The 16,030-nt window shown below is 29.8% G+C and overlaps 2 protein-coding genes across 4 annotated transcripts in view; both read right to left on the bottom strand.

Annotated features, from left to right (window-relative positions):
• Positions 1-484: 484 nt before the first annotated feature.
• LOC129915631 (uncharacterized) lies at positions 485-10,261 on the bottom strand. Its single transcript, XM_055995255.1, has one exon. The coding sequence runs from the start codon at positions 8,896-8,898 to the stop codon at positions 1,966-1,968; it is 6,933 nt and encodes a 2,310-aa protein (XP_055851230.1). The 5' UTR covers positions 8,899-10,261; the 3' UTR covers positions 485-1,965.
• Positions 10,262-13,868: 3,607 nt separating this feature from the next.
• Positions 13,869-16,030, bottom strand: part of LOC129915632 (tropomodulin) — a 175,792-nt gene continuing 173,630 nt past the window's right edge. For all 3 annotated transcript variants that reach the window (XR_008772337.1, XR_008772338.1, XM_055995265.1), the window contains one exon: positions 13,869-14,011. Coding sequence is in view for 1 of the 3 variants with exons in the window: in XM_055995265.1 (XP_055851240.1) it covers positions 13,947-14,011 (65 nt within the window). In the remaining 2 variants the exon portion in view is untranslated. The remainder of the gene's footprint in view (positions 14,012-16,030) is intronic.

Below are 16,030 nucleotides of genomic sequence, written 5' to 3'. Positions count from 1 at the left end.
TGTGAAAAAAAATTTTTTTTTCAAAAGCTTTGCTTAAATTTCATAAAAAGTAATTGATGCCAAAAGATTGTCTAAGAAATTTAAGAAAAAAAAAACATATGGGGGTGAGGGACATCTTCCAATTTTCTTATTAATTGACTTCAAACACAAAAAAAAAATATTTGAAACACAACGGCAACACCTACAATATTAAAACATACATTTTTAAAAAGCTAGAAGCTTATTCATATTTGTAAAATTATAATTAAGTAAATTGAATAAAGGGCTTTTGAAAGAATGGTAATTGAACTCAGATTTTTGAAAAAAAAAAATATTGAAAAAATTTTAACATGTCGTTTTTAAAACTTTTTAGTAACAATGCATTTATTTTTCAAATTTTTTTTGGCCACATTTATTATGATTTGAAATTATAAAAGAAAATGTTAATAATTATTACCGTTAATGAAAAAAATTTAAAAGTATTTCATTTTTGAAGAACTTTTTTACTTGCTCTATAGGGCAAGTATTGGTTTCGTGTCGAAAAAAAAAATTGAGGTTTTAATCAAAACCAACATTACGATGATGGAGAATTCCGAAAAAGTGGGTCTCGCAATTCCGTCCGTGCGTCTGTGCGTCTGTGCGTCTGTGCGTCTGTGCGTCTGTGCGTCCATCTGTACACATTTCTACTGGCTAAACGGGTGGTCGGATTTTCTTCAAATTTGGTACAGATGATTTTTATAGAATTTCGAAAGTTGGTTTTTTTTTGTTTTTTTATATCTCGTTTATATCGTATACCTCCCATACAAAAAAATACGATATTGCAAATTTCTCGAAAACGGCTCTAACGATTTTGATTAAACTTTGCAGACTTAATATTCAAGGCAATTGCAATAATACTGCATTTTTAGATTTTCTCAAAAAAGTCTAAAAAGTGTACCTCCCATACAAATTTTTCAGTTCAAACCAAATAACTCGAAAACGGCTCTAACGATTTTGATTAAACTTTGCAAACGTAATATTCAAAGCAATTGCAATAATACTGCATTTTAAGTTTTTCTCAAAAAAGTCAAAAAAGTGTACCTCCCATACAAATTTTTCAGTTCAAACCAATTAACACGAAAACGGCTCTAACGATTTTGATTAAACTTTGCAGACGTAATATTCAAGGCAATTGCAATAATACTGCATTTTTAGATTATCTCAAAAAAGTCAAAAAAGTGTACCTCCCATACAAATTTTTCAGTTCAAACCAATTAACACGAAAACGGCTCTAACGATTTTGATTAAACTTTGCAGACTTAATATTCAAGGCAATTGCAATAATACTGCATTTTTAGATTTTCTCAAAAAAGTCTAAAAAGTGTACCTCCCATACAAATTTTTCAGTTCAAACCAAATAACTCGAAAACGGCTCTAACGATTTTGATTAAACTTTGCAGACGTAATATTCAAAACAATTGCAATAATACTGCATTTTTAGTTTTTCTCAAAAAAGTCTAAAAAGTGTACCTACCTCCCATACAAATTTTTCAAATTGTACCAAATAACTCGAAAACGGCTCTAATGTAATATACAATATAATTGCAATATAACTGCATTTTTTTTTCTTCAAAAAAGTCAAACACAAAAAAAATTCAGCAAAATCTGTCCTAAATGTCGGCTCTTCCCTTTTATGAACCAAATTTTTCTAAAAATTATATAACCCACATTTCTTAAAACCTACAACTTAGCTTATATTTTTTTTAACACTCAAAATAAAATTTTAGGTCTTTCCACGTTACCCAGGAGGTAGACCCTTCACGCGTTTTTTTTACCGAGGTTTCCCCGGTAGGCATAGTCCTCATGTTGTAATGTAAGAAATACGGTTATGAACAAAAAATGTATGCAAAATGAATGTAACATTATAATAAAGAAAAAAAAAAACAATTATAAAAGAAGAACTATGAAAACCTAACCAAAACCTATTCGATCATCTCACCATATTAATTATTCTTGTGGAAATATAAAGTAAATTGGTTTATGATCTGAGAAGAAGCTTTCATACACTCCACACTCTAGTGGATGTATGTTTGAAAATATGACATCAATTTGGGTATTGTTGTCTGTAGTAACTGTATTGTTAGGTAGTGCGGATCTAAGATTCCATTCCGTCAAAGTTTCATGGAGAAATGTGTTCGGCTTATTTCTTAAATTGATGTTAAAATCTCCCAACAGAACGATTTTTCCAAGTAATTTGTGTCTTATTTCATTCATAAAATCTTTGAATTGTTCCCTAAAGTCTTCAAATGAAGCCGAAGGAGATTTATAACCTGCGATAACTAAAACTTCACCTAATTCAAATGAGAGCAAATCAATATGAGTTTTCTTTGTCGAATCTATAATTATTTGTATTGTAGCCGATTTGATGCTCTTTGTGTCAATTGATAAGGTTTCCTTTACAAAACACATTAATCCTCTGGGCTTACGCTTTTTATAATCCTGATCTGACCTATAAATTAGTTTAAATCCCGGTATATTCAAAGAATCTGAATAAAGTGTTTGAGTTTCGGAAAAAACTAAAACATCACAATTTGAGTACCAGTGATCGGCTATAACGCAATTTATGTTCTTTTTAAGAGAACGAGCATTTTGGTAAGCAACAATTAAGCCGGTTTTTTGGTCAAAATTTTTAAACGACAAATTCATTTTACAATCATTTCTAAGACGTCTTAACTCATCCAAAATCAAATTTTCTTCGGCTGTAGCATTTGGTGGTGAGAAATTACCAATTATAAAAAGCCCTGTCAAAGATGTTACTCTACTTAACGCAACGTACATCATAGATCTTCTGATTTTTTTCGATTTTCTCAGATCGATGCACACTTTATCGTATGTTTGGCCTTGGCTTTTATGAATTGTTATGGCTTCTGCTGGAACTATTGGAAATTGTTTTCTAAGAATTTGGTATGTGTTAACGGTATTCACATTTATTGAATGAACTTTCCTTTCAATAGGGACCAAGTTGCGGTCTATGTCATTTAATTCTATGAATTTATTTAAGGACTGTCGGGCTTTCAATCCAACTTGAGGATTTGGTGGAAATAAAATCCAAATTTTGTCTACTTCACTCGTATTGGGTTTCATTGAAATGTGCTTGAGTTCACCACAGGCTCCGTTCACCAAACCGTCTTCAACATCTATATTTGTTGTAATCATATATTTTATGTTTTTCTTAAGACGTACTATATTTGAAAGACCCCCTAAATCAGACAACTTTTTCTTCTGAAGTGCTTCCAATGCTCGTTTTTTAATTGCTTCTCCCACTTTTCCAAGCACAGAATCGATGGATGTGGCACTTATTTCTTCACCCGGTGCTTTTGACAGTTTTAAACTATTATACTCATCAACGTCATTATTCGTTGAGTACAATCGAATTACGTCTTCAGGTATAGAAGTGCTATCAACTTCACGACTCTTAACTAGCTGAATATCTTCACTTGTCATTGTTCCCGTAGCAAGATTATTCAGTGCGTTTATAAATAAGGTTTCATTTTGTTGGCGCATGATTTTGGTTAGCTCAAAAATTTTGAAAAGTGCCCATAACGTGTTCGTTTCGGCAAAAACATTTAAGTCGTTATTTTGTGGTGCCTTAAATATAAACGTGTCAAAGACAGGAGGTAACTGGTTCAAGTCTCCAACTAAAATAATGGAAATCCCTCCAAATGGTTCATTTCGGCCCATAACCTGTCGTAGTCTTGTATCTACCCTACTTAGAAGACGACTTCCAACCATTGATATTTCATCAATAATAAGCAATTTAAGATTGATTAACTTTTGTCGTATCGTGTTCGCAATATCACTGGAAAGATTGGGCATGGTCCCTCCGTACTGAGAAACGGGGAGAGCGAAAGCTGTATGAAGTGTCACCCCATTAATCAAAAAAGCAGCTTTTCCTGAGGGAGCAGTTAGCAAAACTTTTATGGAATCTCCAATTGCTCCCGGTCTATTATCAAAATATTTAGTAATTAGTTGGAATATGGAGTTGATTACCGTAGATTTACCGACTCCAGCAGAACCACTTAAGAATATATTAAGAGGCAAACAGTTTTTCGTTTTAAAACAATTATATACATGCATTACAAATTCTCGTTGGTCTTTGTTTAATTTGTTCAGCAGTAAAATCATACGCTCTTGGGAAATTTTGGGTGGACTCACGAAACGATTAACTAAATTTTCCTTTTTATTTTCTACTCCGCCCTGCTCTAAAATATCTATCTGCTCTGGTTCAGGAAGAAAATCTGATGGAGTGCATTCATGCCTTTCGTTGCCTTGTCTTATTTCTTCAAGTGCTTCATCTAAAATATCGTCTTCTACTATGGCATATTTTAATCTATTCGCTTCAACTAATGTTCTATTCCTCAAATAAGCTTCCTTAGAATCGATATTTTCTATTTCCTCGGCCTCATTTCTCCAAGGCATAAATAAAAGTATCTGCTCACGATAATAATTGTGTGGATCCTGTGCCAATTTGTATCTTCTATATCGAATTATCTTAGAATTGTGCCTTAAATGATAGTTATCTTCGTTTTCATTTTCTTCATCATTTTGCCTACGCGAATGTGTGAAATTCGCAACAAAATCTGCTAAGCATAATTCTTCGTGTTTCACAGGCCTTTTTGAATATTTTTTAAAGTCATTTTCGACAAAAATGTCAGTGGAATCAGAGTTAAGGTTCTGAAGAAACTTATTGGACTTTAGCATCATTAATCTACTTTCAATTGGACTTGTATTTATAAAAACATGTCCTCTACTACTTTTCGACAATGGCAAAGATAGTACGTGATATGCAGCTTCTTGAGCAGACATCAAATTGCTGTTGAGAAAAACATTCGCGATATTTCTAAATTTGTCTTTAATATTTTTATGGCCCTGATTAATATCTGATGCAGCATCTCTTAGAAGCTTGGATAAACCAGCATCCACTTTGCTAATGTAGTTCACAATATAATTAGCTATTCCGTATTCCTCCAAGACAAACTGAACATCGATGTTCGACTCAAACAAATTCAAAACGTCCTTATTGTAGGAATTTATTGCAACTTCTAAACTGTTGCGTTTTAAAAATACTTGGGGGTTCTTTAAGGAATTCCTGATCGCATTAATGTATTGGGACTCTGTAATTTTGAGTGAATGCAGTATCTCACCAAAAGGAACAAGGGATGGTTTTTCAAAATAATGTTGCATTTGGGTCCTAATTTTTCCTAAAATAGCTGAAAGTTCTTCTTTTTCTTTACCTACTGGAGTTTCGGGAAGAGGTTCAAGAATTTGGGTTTCTAGCATAACTGGTATAGGGAAGTTAAACCTGCATTTGGTTTTATTTAACTTTCCCTTATTACAAGTATGCGAATGCCTATGGCGAAGGTAGGGTATATAGGGACTAATAGGGTTATCTTCGCACGTGATAAACCTATCAATAAACGAGGTGCATCGCGACTTGCTTTCCTCATCGTTTAATTTATAAACAGGAGCATTTTTGAGCCATAAGAACATGTGCTCATGGGGTGAACCACGCATCTGGAATTCTACTCTTTGATAACTGTCTAGGACTTCAAATTCGTTGAATGGCCCATTTTTGCTTTTTATGTACTTCATAAATTTGGCAACTTTATGGTCAAAATATCTAGCACAAGTAACAGGGTCATTTCTGATAAGCTCAGTTTTTTCGCAGTTTTCTAGTGACATGGCTTCTTCAATACTAAGTGTTTGGTTATTTAATAGTTTTGAAAGAAGTTGGATTAATTCCGGCCAATTCGATTCGGCAGCAGACAGAGTTAAAAAGAGTGTAGGTTTGCCCAATTGGCGAATCATTGCCATTAATTGCATTTTTTTTAACTCCCAGTATGACGGAGATGACGGAATACGGTTTAAAATCCTGTACCCTGCGTCGTGTTGAATAAGGGAATCAACAAAATTTTTCTTTAAAATATTGTCTGCGGTCACTTGATTTGTTCTTTTGCTCTTCCGGAGGCAAATATTAATATTTGAGAGACACGATTGTTCGAGTTTCTTTTTTGCCATGTATAAAATTTTAGTGGGAACACACCCGCGCCTGTCATTTCGCCGAGCGATTGACTTTGCTCTCTCTGAGTAAGATATTTTGTTTGAAGATTCTAAGGGATGCCCACAATAAATTTTAGGAAAACATAGTTCCTCTAAATTTGGGTATAAGTGCCATGGTACTGGAGTCTTCCCTTGACCAGGTGCTATTATTGGAATGCAATCTGCTGCTTCTTTGTTTCTATCAATAACTAAGACCTCATCGTGAATCTCTTGTTGTAAAACCTGATACTCTTCAAATCTTTTGCCCTTATTTGATGTACTAGGTTTTGCTTTCGGTAACCCTTTGAATTCATCCAAATTAATTTCTTCTAACATGCTATCACCTTGTGAAAACCTATCGAGAGAGCCCTGTGGGTTCTGTGCATCATTAGAGTCCACAATGAACTCAACTAATTCATCATACTCCTTGTCATACTGATTAAAGTAAGCTTTATCGATTTGAATGTTGTTTTTTATATAGAGAGGTGTGGTCATGAGGTATTTCAAAGCATCACACACAACTGCTGGTCGAATAGTCTCAAACATATAGTTTGTGGCATGGTCAAGATGTCGCCTGAGTTTTAACTGAATCGTCTTCATATTGTCAAAACGCCGTGGCAGTACCTGCAGCATATCATTCACCTCAACTGAAATATTGACAACGCTTCCTTTCATTCCAAGTTGGGGATTCAGGGCAAAGGGTTTCAAATCGCGAATTTGCATAAAATTGATGAAGGGCGCAACCATTCTTTCTTCAAGAGGAGAAAGTATTTGTATACAATTTGGAATGGGAATAAATTTAAGTCCATTTGTGGTCGCTAATTTTGGAATAACACCTTTTTGGACGTATCTATAACAAGTCTTACATGTCCACGGTGACAAATTACTTCTCAATTTATCTATGCTCTCAACAAATTCTTTTCCAAAATATTTTTTGGAATAATTAGTTTGGTATTTTACAACTGAATGCGCGAAAAATAGCCCTTCACAAAAACAACAAATATGCTCAGGACACATGCTTCTTTCTTTAATAAATCTAAGCTTTGCTTGACAGTCTAAACTGTTTTTCTTTTGCAAGGTATTGTAATATTGTTCTCGAAATTTGTATAAATGATGTTCTCGCTTTTCTTTCCTTTGTTTAGAATTGAGTGCCTTTTCTTTTTGTTTTAATCCAGGGATGCTGCGCCTTGTTTGCATTCTTGTCAATAGTCTTGCATTTTCTTTTTTTTTATAAGTTTCTTTAGTCCTTAAAATCCTTTTCTTAGCTATATCCTTCTTCTTTTCTAATACTCGATTTTCAACTAGGCTACGTCTTGTCTGCATTCTTGTCAATAGTTTCTCATTTTCCCTTTTCTTATAAGTTTCCTCAGTCCTTAAAATCCTTTTCTTAGCTATGTCCTTCTTCTTTTCTAAAATTCGATTTTCAACTAGGCTACGTCTTGTCTGCATTCTTGTCAATAGTTTCTCATTTTCCCTTTTCTTATAAGTTTCCTCAGTCCTTAAAATCCTTTTCTTAGCTATGTCCTTCTTCTTTTCTAAAATTCGATTTTCAACTAGGCTACGTCTTGTCTGCATTCTTGTCAATAGTTTCTCATTTTCCCTTTTCTTATAAGTTTCCTCAGTCCTTAAAATCCTTTTCTTAGCTATGTCCTTCTTCTTTTCTAAAATTCGATTTTCAACTAGGCTACGTCTTGTCTGCATTCTTGTCAATAGTTTCTCATTTTCCCTTTTCTTATAAGTTTCCTCAGTCCTTAAAATCTTTTTCTTAGCTATGTCCTTCTTTTTTTCTAAAATTCGATTTTCAGCTAGACTTCTCCTTGTCTGCATTCTTATTAAAAGACTATCATTTTCCTTATTTTTAAAATCTTTTTGAGATCGCAAGATTTTTTTCCGTTTTACGTCCATTTTTCTTATCGCATGTAGAATTGCTTCATTCTTCCCTTTTCTTGATTCTATTTGGGTTCTCCGTTCTTTTGCTTTAAATGTCTCATTCAAACGTAAAAGTCTTAATCTAGCTTTGTTTTTTTCTAAAATTTGTTTTTGTTTGAATGAAAAACTTTTTCGCTTAACTGTCCACGGAGTTTCATTCTCACAAAATGACTCATACTCTATTTTTAATGGAGTTATACTAAATAGAGGCTTTAGCATTGAATCTAAGGACGATTTAAAGGTTGAAACTAGTTCCTGTATGCTTTTAAACATTAGAAGAACTGCTACACCATTTGTTACAGCGTTAAGATTTTGATCTCTACTATGAGGATCGAACAAACAAATCAAATTTTCGTTCTTTAAAACTGCAACCGACAAATTAGCAACAGTCAAAACACCAAATAATTCGTTGGAAAAAAAACGATTAAGCTCCGTAAAAAAACATTCCGACTCATCAATATAGCCTTGAAAAGGATCTAACTTATATTCTACATGAAAATTGGTATTTTCAACCGAAAAAAATTCAAGAACTTCGTCTGCCGCCAAGTAAAAAGATGACGGCGGCGGTTGGCCAAACCTTTCAACAAAACTGGAAATTGATTGAACATGAAGCTCATGTCCCTGTACCAAAATCTTATCGATGAAATCAGTGTTCCAAGTTGTCACGGATTTAAGTTGGGACATACACAATGCCATCACCGCATTGCTGGTGCACTGAGTATTTCTAAAATTACCGTCAAATATGTCACTGTTCTGACAGAAAGACCCCTTAATACAACTAAAATTGTCATCGTTTTTAGGAATAACGTCGCTACAGACTTTATTTAAGTTTTTATCAGTTTTAGAAAAATTAAATGTTCTATTTTTTTTCCCCTTATTGGTGTTTTGAGATTGTGAAAAATTGTTTTCCATTTCAAATTCAATGTAAAATTTTATCAAAATGTCAAAATCAAATTATGAACAAATTATTTATCTTTCAAAATAACTCACCAATCAATATCTTAACACAATTTGGTCAGTTTCACCGCCTTGCTGGTAGTAGTTTTTTTTTTCTTTAGCTGGATCAAAACAAAGGCACAGTATTTCACAAAACTTTGTTTAAAAAAAAAAATAAGAAATCAAATTGATAAAACTTATGTTTCCCTTTTTGGATATTTAAAAAAAAATAGTATGTTAAATTAATCTTCAATATCTATGTTAGTGGTTAAGGCTTAACACTTCACTTTAAGTACTTAATAAGAAAAAGCAAAATTAAACTTTGTCTTTTACTTCACTTTTCACTAGTTTTAATATTGAGGCACTTTGCTGATATATTGCATTAAAAAATGCAGTTGGTTTTAACACAATTTTTGGATTAGATGTACACTTTTAAAACCTGTGTTTGCACAATTTGTTTTTGTAATTGGTTTTAACACAATTTCTATTATAGAGCACTTCCAAAAACTTTGTCTTTACAAAATATTTTTTTTTTTTTTTTTCAAATCTAAATTTTCTTCCGCACTCGGTCAAAAACGATTGTCAATTGATCAAGTGGTTTTGTTTTTAAAGTAAAAGAAACCAACGCGTAATTTAAGGGTTTTTTATAACTCTTAATAGTTATTTGTGACCAATACATAGAAGAATACATATTTGTATGTACATTTATGAATTACCTAACTTCCTATGCTCATGCAAATAGATAATAGATTGGATACCTTCAAGTTTGGTATTTGGGATTTTCCGAAAATATATTAATGAAAAAGAGTTAAAGACTTTAAAAAACTGTATGCATATACCTACACATGTTTGCAAATAACCGGACATATGTACCTGCTTCACTTAAGGGATTTTCCTACAACTATATGGCAATCTAATCACCTAACCCTAAAAATGTGGAAACTTTTTTACCTGAACTAATTGTAGGATTTTCCCAAAAACATTATCATAATGAACAAATGTTTGTCAATTTAAAGTAAAAGCAACGTTTATGAGTACAATAAAAATTGACTTTATCAAATGTATCCATAACAGAAAATGCAATTTTCGGACAATTCCAATTAATGCAATGCCCTAAAGAAATGGCATTGAAGTTTATAAAATAAATTTCTCAAAAAAAAAAAAATATGTTTAAAAAAAAATTTTTTCTAAAAATTCTTTTTTATACAAGAAATCAAATGGCATACTTGGTTTTTTGCAAAAAAACCATTTAAAATAGTGTTTAGTTATTTATAAAAATCAGATTTTATTTTTTTTTCACTACTTATGAAATTCCTTAAAAATATCATGCCTATTTTAAATTTTCCTAATTTTGTTAAATCAAAAGCCTTAACATTAGAGTAACTTTTACCATAAGAGCAAGTACGTGCGACCCCAGTCGTGCATTTTATTTTAATAGAAGTGTTGAAAAAAATTAAACTTATTTTTTTTTTAAGTTCAACATTTAAATATAAAGTTATTTTTTATTTATTTAATAGCACTTATTGTTGAAAGTTAAATAGCAAAATTTTAAAGTTGTTATTTGCCAAAATCTTTGAGAAAATCAATGTTTTTATGAAACATTTTATGAAATTGAAGTTATGTTTATATTTTTTTTTTTTTTTTCAAAACTGTAATATGTATTACCTTTTCCTCTTCGGAATTCAACTGATATAATTTATGGCCAAAAATTTTTTAAAAATAAATTCATATTTTACTACGAAAAAGAAAAAAGCCATTTAAAATTATTAATAACGTTTTTTTTTTCCAAAATTTTGAGTTGAGGACTATTCTTTTAAAAACTCTTGGTTAAATTTAGTGGAGTTTGTGAGAAAATTGCATTTATCGCTTAAACGATGGAATATGGGCCCTTACTCTCATATAATTTTTTTCCTTAAATTACCTAGAGAATCTTTTGCTATCATTTGTTAATGAAATTTAAGTAAAAAATAGTTTTGTTAAAAAAAAAATGTAATTTTAGTTTATCGGCAGTTTTTAATCTATAGACTTTAAAGTATTTTTAATTACCTACGTTTGAAAAAAAAAATCTTCAAAATCAGAGCTGTTCGGCCGGGTTCCCTAATAATTTGCTTTAGTTACTCCACTAGTTAGAATAGAACCGTTTCAAAAATAAATAAAATAATAAATTTATTTTTAATACTACTAAAACGCTTTAAAACTGAAATTTTCGTTGAGTATGCAAAAATTTGATGTCGGCTTTTAATATTTATGGTTTATAATTTTGATTTTTCTATTGCATCAGGGGTGAAATGAGCCTTTTAGCTTTTTTTTTAATAAGAATTTTTAATTTATGATTATGAATCTTCAATTATGATCTAGAGTCTAGACCAACATGCATTGAAAATAATATTGAATAATTAGTAGGTATAACCATTTCATTATATATTTCTGATTGCAATTCGTAACACTTTGAAGTTGCATCTTACTAAAACGCATATCGATCATGTTTAGGGGAGAGTGGGGCTAAAAGTAACAGGGGTAAGAATTAACAGTTAAAAAAAGCGATGTTCCTTTCAATATTAAGAAACGCGTAAAGGAGAAAAATGCTCAATTTTTCCATATCTACCGGCAAATTTTCTTCAGTTGAAGATTAGACGACAGGGTGAGAAGTTATACTAGTGGTGCCCAAAAAAAGCATGTTTGTAACTTTTTTTTTAAATTTTATTTTTGGTCTACCTATTTACCCTAAAAATATAGAGTGCTAAGTGTTTTTTTGTTATATGCAATTGTGTTTTGGCTCAAATTGCGTGTATATGTTATGTCTATATCAGTTTCGCTTTTTTTTAAATTGATTTTGTTTGAAAAATTACATGCTGGGGCTAGTTGTAACATTTTTCCGGGGCAAGTTGTACCATGTAAAAACCTACCTATACTGAAAAATTGTTTACCTAATATAATAAACAACCCTGGATATGAATGCTTGTAATTGAATTTGTATTTATTTTGAAATTGGAAACACTTTTTGAACCTCCACTTGAATTCATAAAGCTTATAAAACAATTTATGAATTCAAATAACTTTAATTTAAGACTACTGTTAAATTTTCTCTGGAAATCTTGGATTTGCTCCACTTTTTTTTAAATTTGCACTAAAATTTCATGACTGAGGTTTGTTTTTATTGTTATTAATTAAAAATAAATAAATACAAACATAAATAAAGGTATTTTTCTCTTATTTTTAGTTCTTGGTACAACCTACCCCGGTATGTGTTACACTTTGCCCCGTATGTGGGGTAAGTTGAAACAACACGATTTTTTTTTTGGAAGCTTTATTTTTCAACATTACCTTTATGTTTTGCTGAATTTTTGTGATGGATCTTGCAGATAAAACATGGGTCTTTAATTTAAAAAAGGTCTGGTTGACCCATTTTCCAATTTGTAGGAGAACCATCGGTTTTAGAAAAAAGTGTTACATTTGGCCCCACTCTCCCCTAACCTTTAAATAAATATTTTTTTCAAATAAAACACTTTATATTTATTTTCTCTCTCTTTATTATAATAAATCATTTCTGTGTGTGTGTATGTGTTCTGCTGTAGTGTATAGTGTGAATTTCTAAACTCTCATACATAATGTCATCATGTTATACATTTAATTGTTTTCCTTCCTTCTACATTATTATTTTTGTTACACTAAACTCTTTCTCTTGTTAAGTTTCTTGTTTTTCTTAAAATCATTTAAAAATTTTATTAAAAACTAAATATTTTATATGCAATTAAATCATTTTGCTCTTTTACAATCATTTAATATAATAGAATAAAAAAACACATGATTTTTATACACAATTGTTTGTTTTGTTTTTTTGTTTATATATTTTCATTTTAAACTCTATAGCAAGTGTAATTAATTATAATATTGTAAAAAGCTTTTCCAAAGTCTCTCAAATTGTATTTAAAAAAAAAAAAGAAATGTTTTTCAAATAAAAATATTATATAAATTTAAAAATTAATTATATATTTTAAGGTTGATTTTTTTTTATACATAATGATTTTTTATTTCTTTTTTGTGATAAAAAAAATTGAAAAAAATCATCAAAAATACAACATAATTTTTAATTTTATTTTTACATTATGTTTCAAGAAATGATTATGAAATTAAAAACAAAAAATAAAAAAAATTTTAAATTTTTACTGTTTGCCATTCCCAGCGATACTTCTTAAGCCTACGTTATTAGCATCATTATCTTTTGTCTTTTTTTCCATCATCCAAGAAAACTTTACAATAATTATTATTATATCGGTTATATAGATTTTTAAGCATATTGTTGGATTTTTTTTATATCATTTTGTGTGGTTGCGCAATTATTACAAAGTACAAATATTAAAACACTTATTAATTTATTTATTCTATTATTAACCGCAGATTAATTGAAACACGAAGATTGTTCCAATTTTTTTTTTCAAGCATTGTTTTTAAATTTTAAATTGGTACAAGTGAGGAGATAATTGGTAATACATTATATTTCTAATAATATTAATGACAATTTACTTAAATAAGAAAAAAAAAACACATTAAAGTACCCCAGTTCGATGGTATCTTAGATTTCGAAATCGTTCTGGCAGCGATTGTTGATTTTTCAAAATGAAAATCTCAAAAACTATTTTGATTCAAATTTTTTTAATTATAATTACATAAAATTGAAAACAACTTCAAAACACGTATTATTTTTTTGTTTGACTATTTTTATAATTATTTTGTTTTACAAGCGTTATAATATTCTGAAAGAATTTGAATATTTTTTTTTAAATTGCAAAAAAAGCGATAGGAAAAACTGTGAATTAATAAATATTAGCAATTACAAATACGAATATATTTAAATATTTTTTCATCTTATCTAATATTTATTATGTGCAAAGCTTCACAAAATTTCCTTTTTTGTTTTTTTTTTTTATTTCAGAAAAAAATTAGCCTAAAAACATTATTTTTTTTATAATAACAATAATAAATACGAATAAAATTTTTGTTTGTGTTTTTTTTGAATATTGTTTCTATTTCGGAAAATGACCAACGGTATAATTTCGTGAAAAGTGTCCCATTCGTCTTTGGCGGCCAGCTGAAATTATTTTTTAGGTAAATTATTATTTTATTCGTAAGAAATATAACATGAATAAATTAAATAAAAAACAAAGCACCAACAAAAGAATATTTATAAAAATAAAAGGAAATTATATATTTTTTTAATTAAATACAGAAGCCACCACCTTAATTATTGCAAAGTTAGATAAAAATAAATTTGCAGCGAAATTACTAAGAAATTAAATAAAAAAATCAAGTTTTTTTTTTTTAAATGGAGCTATGATAGTGACTTATGCCCATGTGAAAATTATTAACAGAATGGAAAATATATTTTTAACATTTTGACACTAATTCGACAATGTACCATACAGAAATGAGACGAAAGTTGAAACGAACAATTTTTTATGAACTTTGGAATACTGCACAACACATCTTTTCATACTTACCATTCTTAAAAAAAGTATTTTGCTAAACATTTCTATTCCAATGATTCAAGCATCAAAGTTGCGAAAATACTATTTTAATCGATTTCGAGTAGGTACAGAAACAATACTGGTTTTTTACATTTTCTGTTTTTGGAATACATAACTCGAAGACTAAACTTGATTTTAAAGTTTTAAATAACGGACTTTTTGAACGAAATTCCATTTTCTACAGAAATTAATATTTAAAAAAATTATTAATGTTTACCAAATGCCAGAACTGTTAACAAAACCAATTCAGCTAAAAACTGAAATACCTGCAGAGTTGTTGGACTTGAACTTCCAAATGCCCCCACAATTTGAAGGCCTTTTAAAATAACAATATTTTTTACTATGACTCACTTAAGGATTAATTAACTTGAGATTTTTAAAAGCAACTTATTTCAATTTTGAATTAAAATGCTTGTAATTAAAATTTTTTATAGTATTAATATTTTACCATAAGAACTCTTCAATTTTTCGAGATTTTAGATTGGCTATATAAAAACAAAAAAATACTAACATGAAATATTATCAAATTAAAGAGTGTAGATTTTATAGTATCTTAATTTAATTTCTTAAACGTTCACTTTACTTTTTTTCTTATTAGCGCTCAATTTGGGTGTCATCACCCAAAGTGAAATACAGCTTTAAAAAAAATACGTAGACCATATTTTTGCAGAAAATGAAATAGAGGAAACCAATTTTTCTAATATTGTTGAAATGAGGAGTGGCTTTCAACAGGAGATAAAATAACTTCTCTTATTTTTCAAACTTAGTATGCAATTCTGTTCTACACATTCCAACGCTAAATTTAACCTACCCAAATTAAATGAAAACAGCAAATCGGAATCGAAAGTCGATGAAACTCAAAATTGTGTGAAAAATCACAATGTGCTTTCAGTTTTTTTTTATTTTCTGAGAAATGACAAAAAGTGTTTTTATCTCCTTTTTAAGTCATTTCTGAAATAATTGTATTCAGTTCATATTGTCACGGAAGGAACATTAAACGTGTTAGAATAATGTTTTAAACGGACAAAATTTTGGAAATAACTTTTATGTTTTTTTTTTTTTTAATATGCAAGGAAATGCAATGAACTATATGGTTCCAACATAATTGATTTAGTTATTCCTGTTCGGGCCTTAGAATTCTAAGTACACTGACAAAAATTTTATAAAATATTGTTTTGGAAGTAGTAGAAATACAAAATTATTTTTAGAAATCAAGAGACGCATACAATTTGCCAAATCTGTAAGAGAAGTAAGTTTTTTTTAAATGAAAATGATTTTAAGACTCAGATTTAAGAAAATCAACCCATTTTTTTATTTGTTAAAGTTATTTTTTTTTTTTTTCGAAATTAATTTTTTTTGTGTGTTTTTTAACCCTCTACTGCATACGAAGCCAAATATGGTTTCGTCTGTTTGTATGCACTTTTCTCTTCTCTGTCACAAAAAAATTTTAAAGATTCAATACAATCTCCTTCTTTGTGTTTCTGAGCACCCATAGACATAGTTTTTTTGTGTGTCCGGCACAAAATAAAGGTGTATTTTATGATCACAGGTGAGTCGATCAGTCGTGTTCATTGAAATCGAAA

Source organism: Episyrphus balteatus, chromosome 3 (genome assembly GCF_945859705.1).
Source record: "Episyrphus balteatus chromosome 3, idEpiBalt1.1, whole genome shotgun sequence".
Taxonomy (NCBI): domain Eukaryota; kingdom Metazoa; phylum Arthropoda; class Insecta; order Diptera; family Syrphidae; genus Episyrphus; species Episyrphus balteatus.
This window is presented reverse-complemented; position numbering and strand designations above follow the sequence as displayed.

Excerpts from the sequence above, each read along its gene's own strand:
- LOC129915631 (XM_055995255.1), bottom strand. The coding sequence starts at position 8,898 with ATGGAAAACAATTTTTCACAATCTCAAAACACCAATAAGGGGAAAAAA.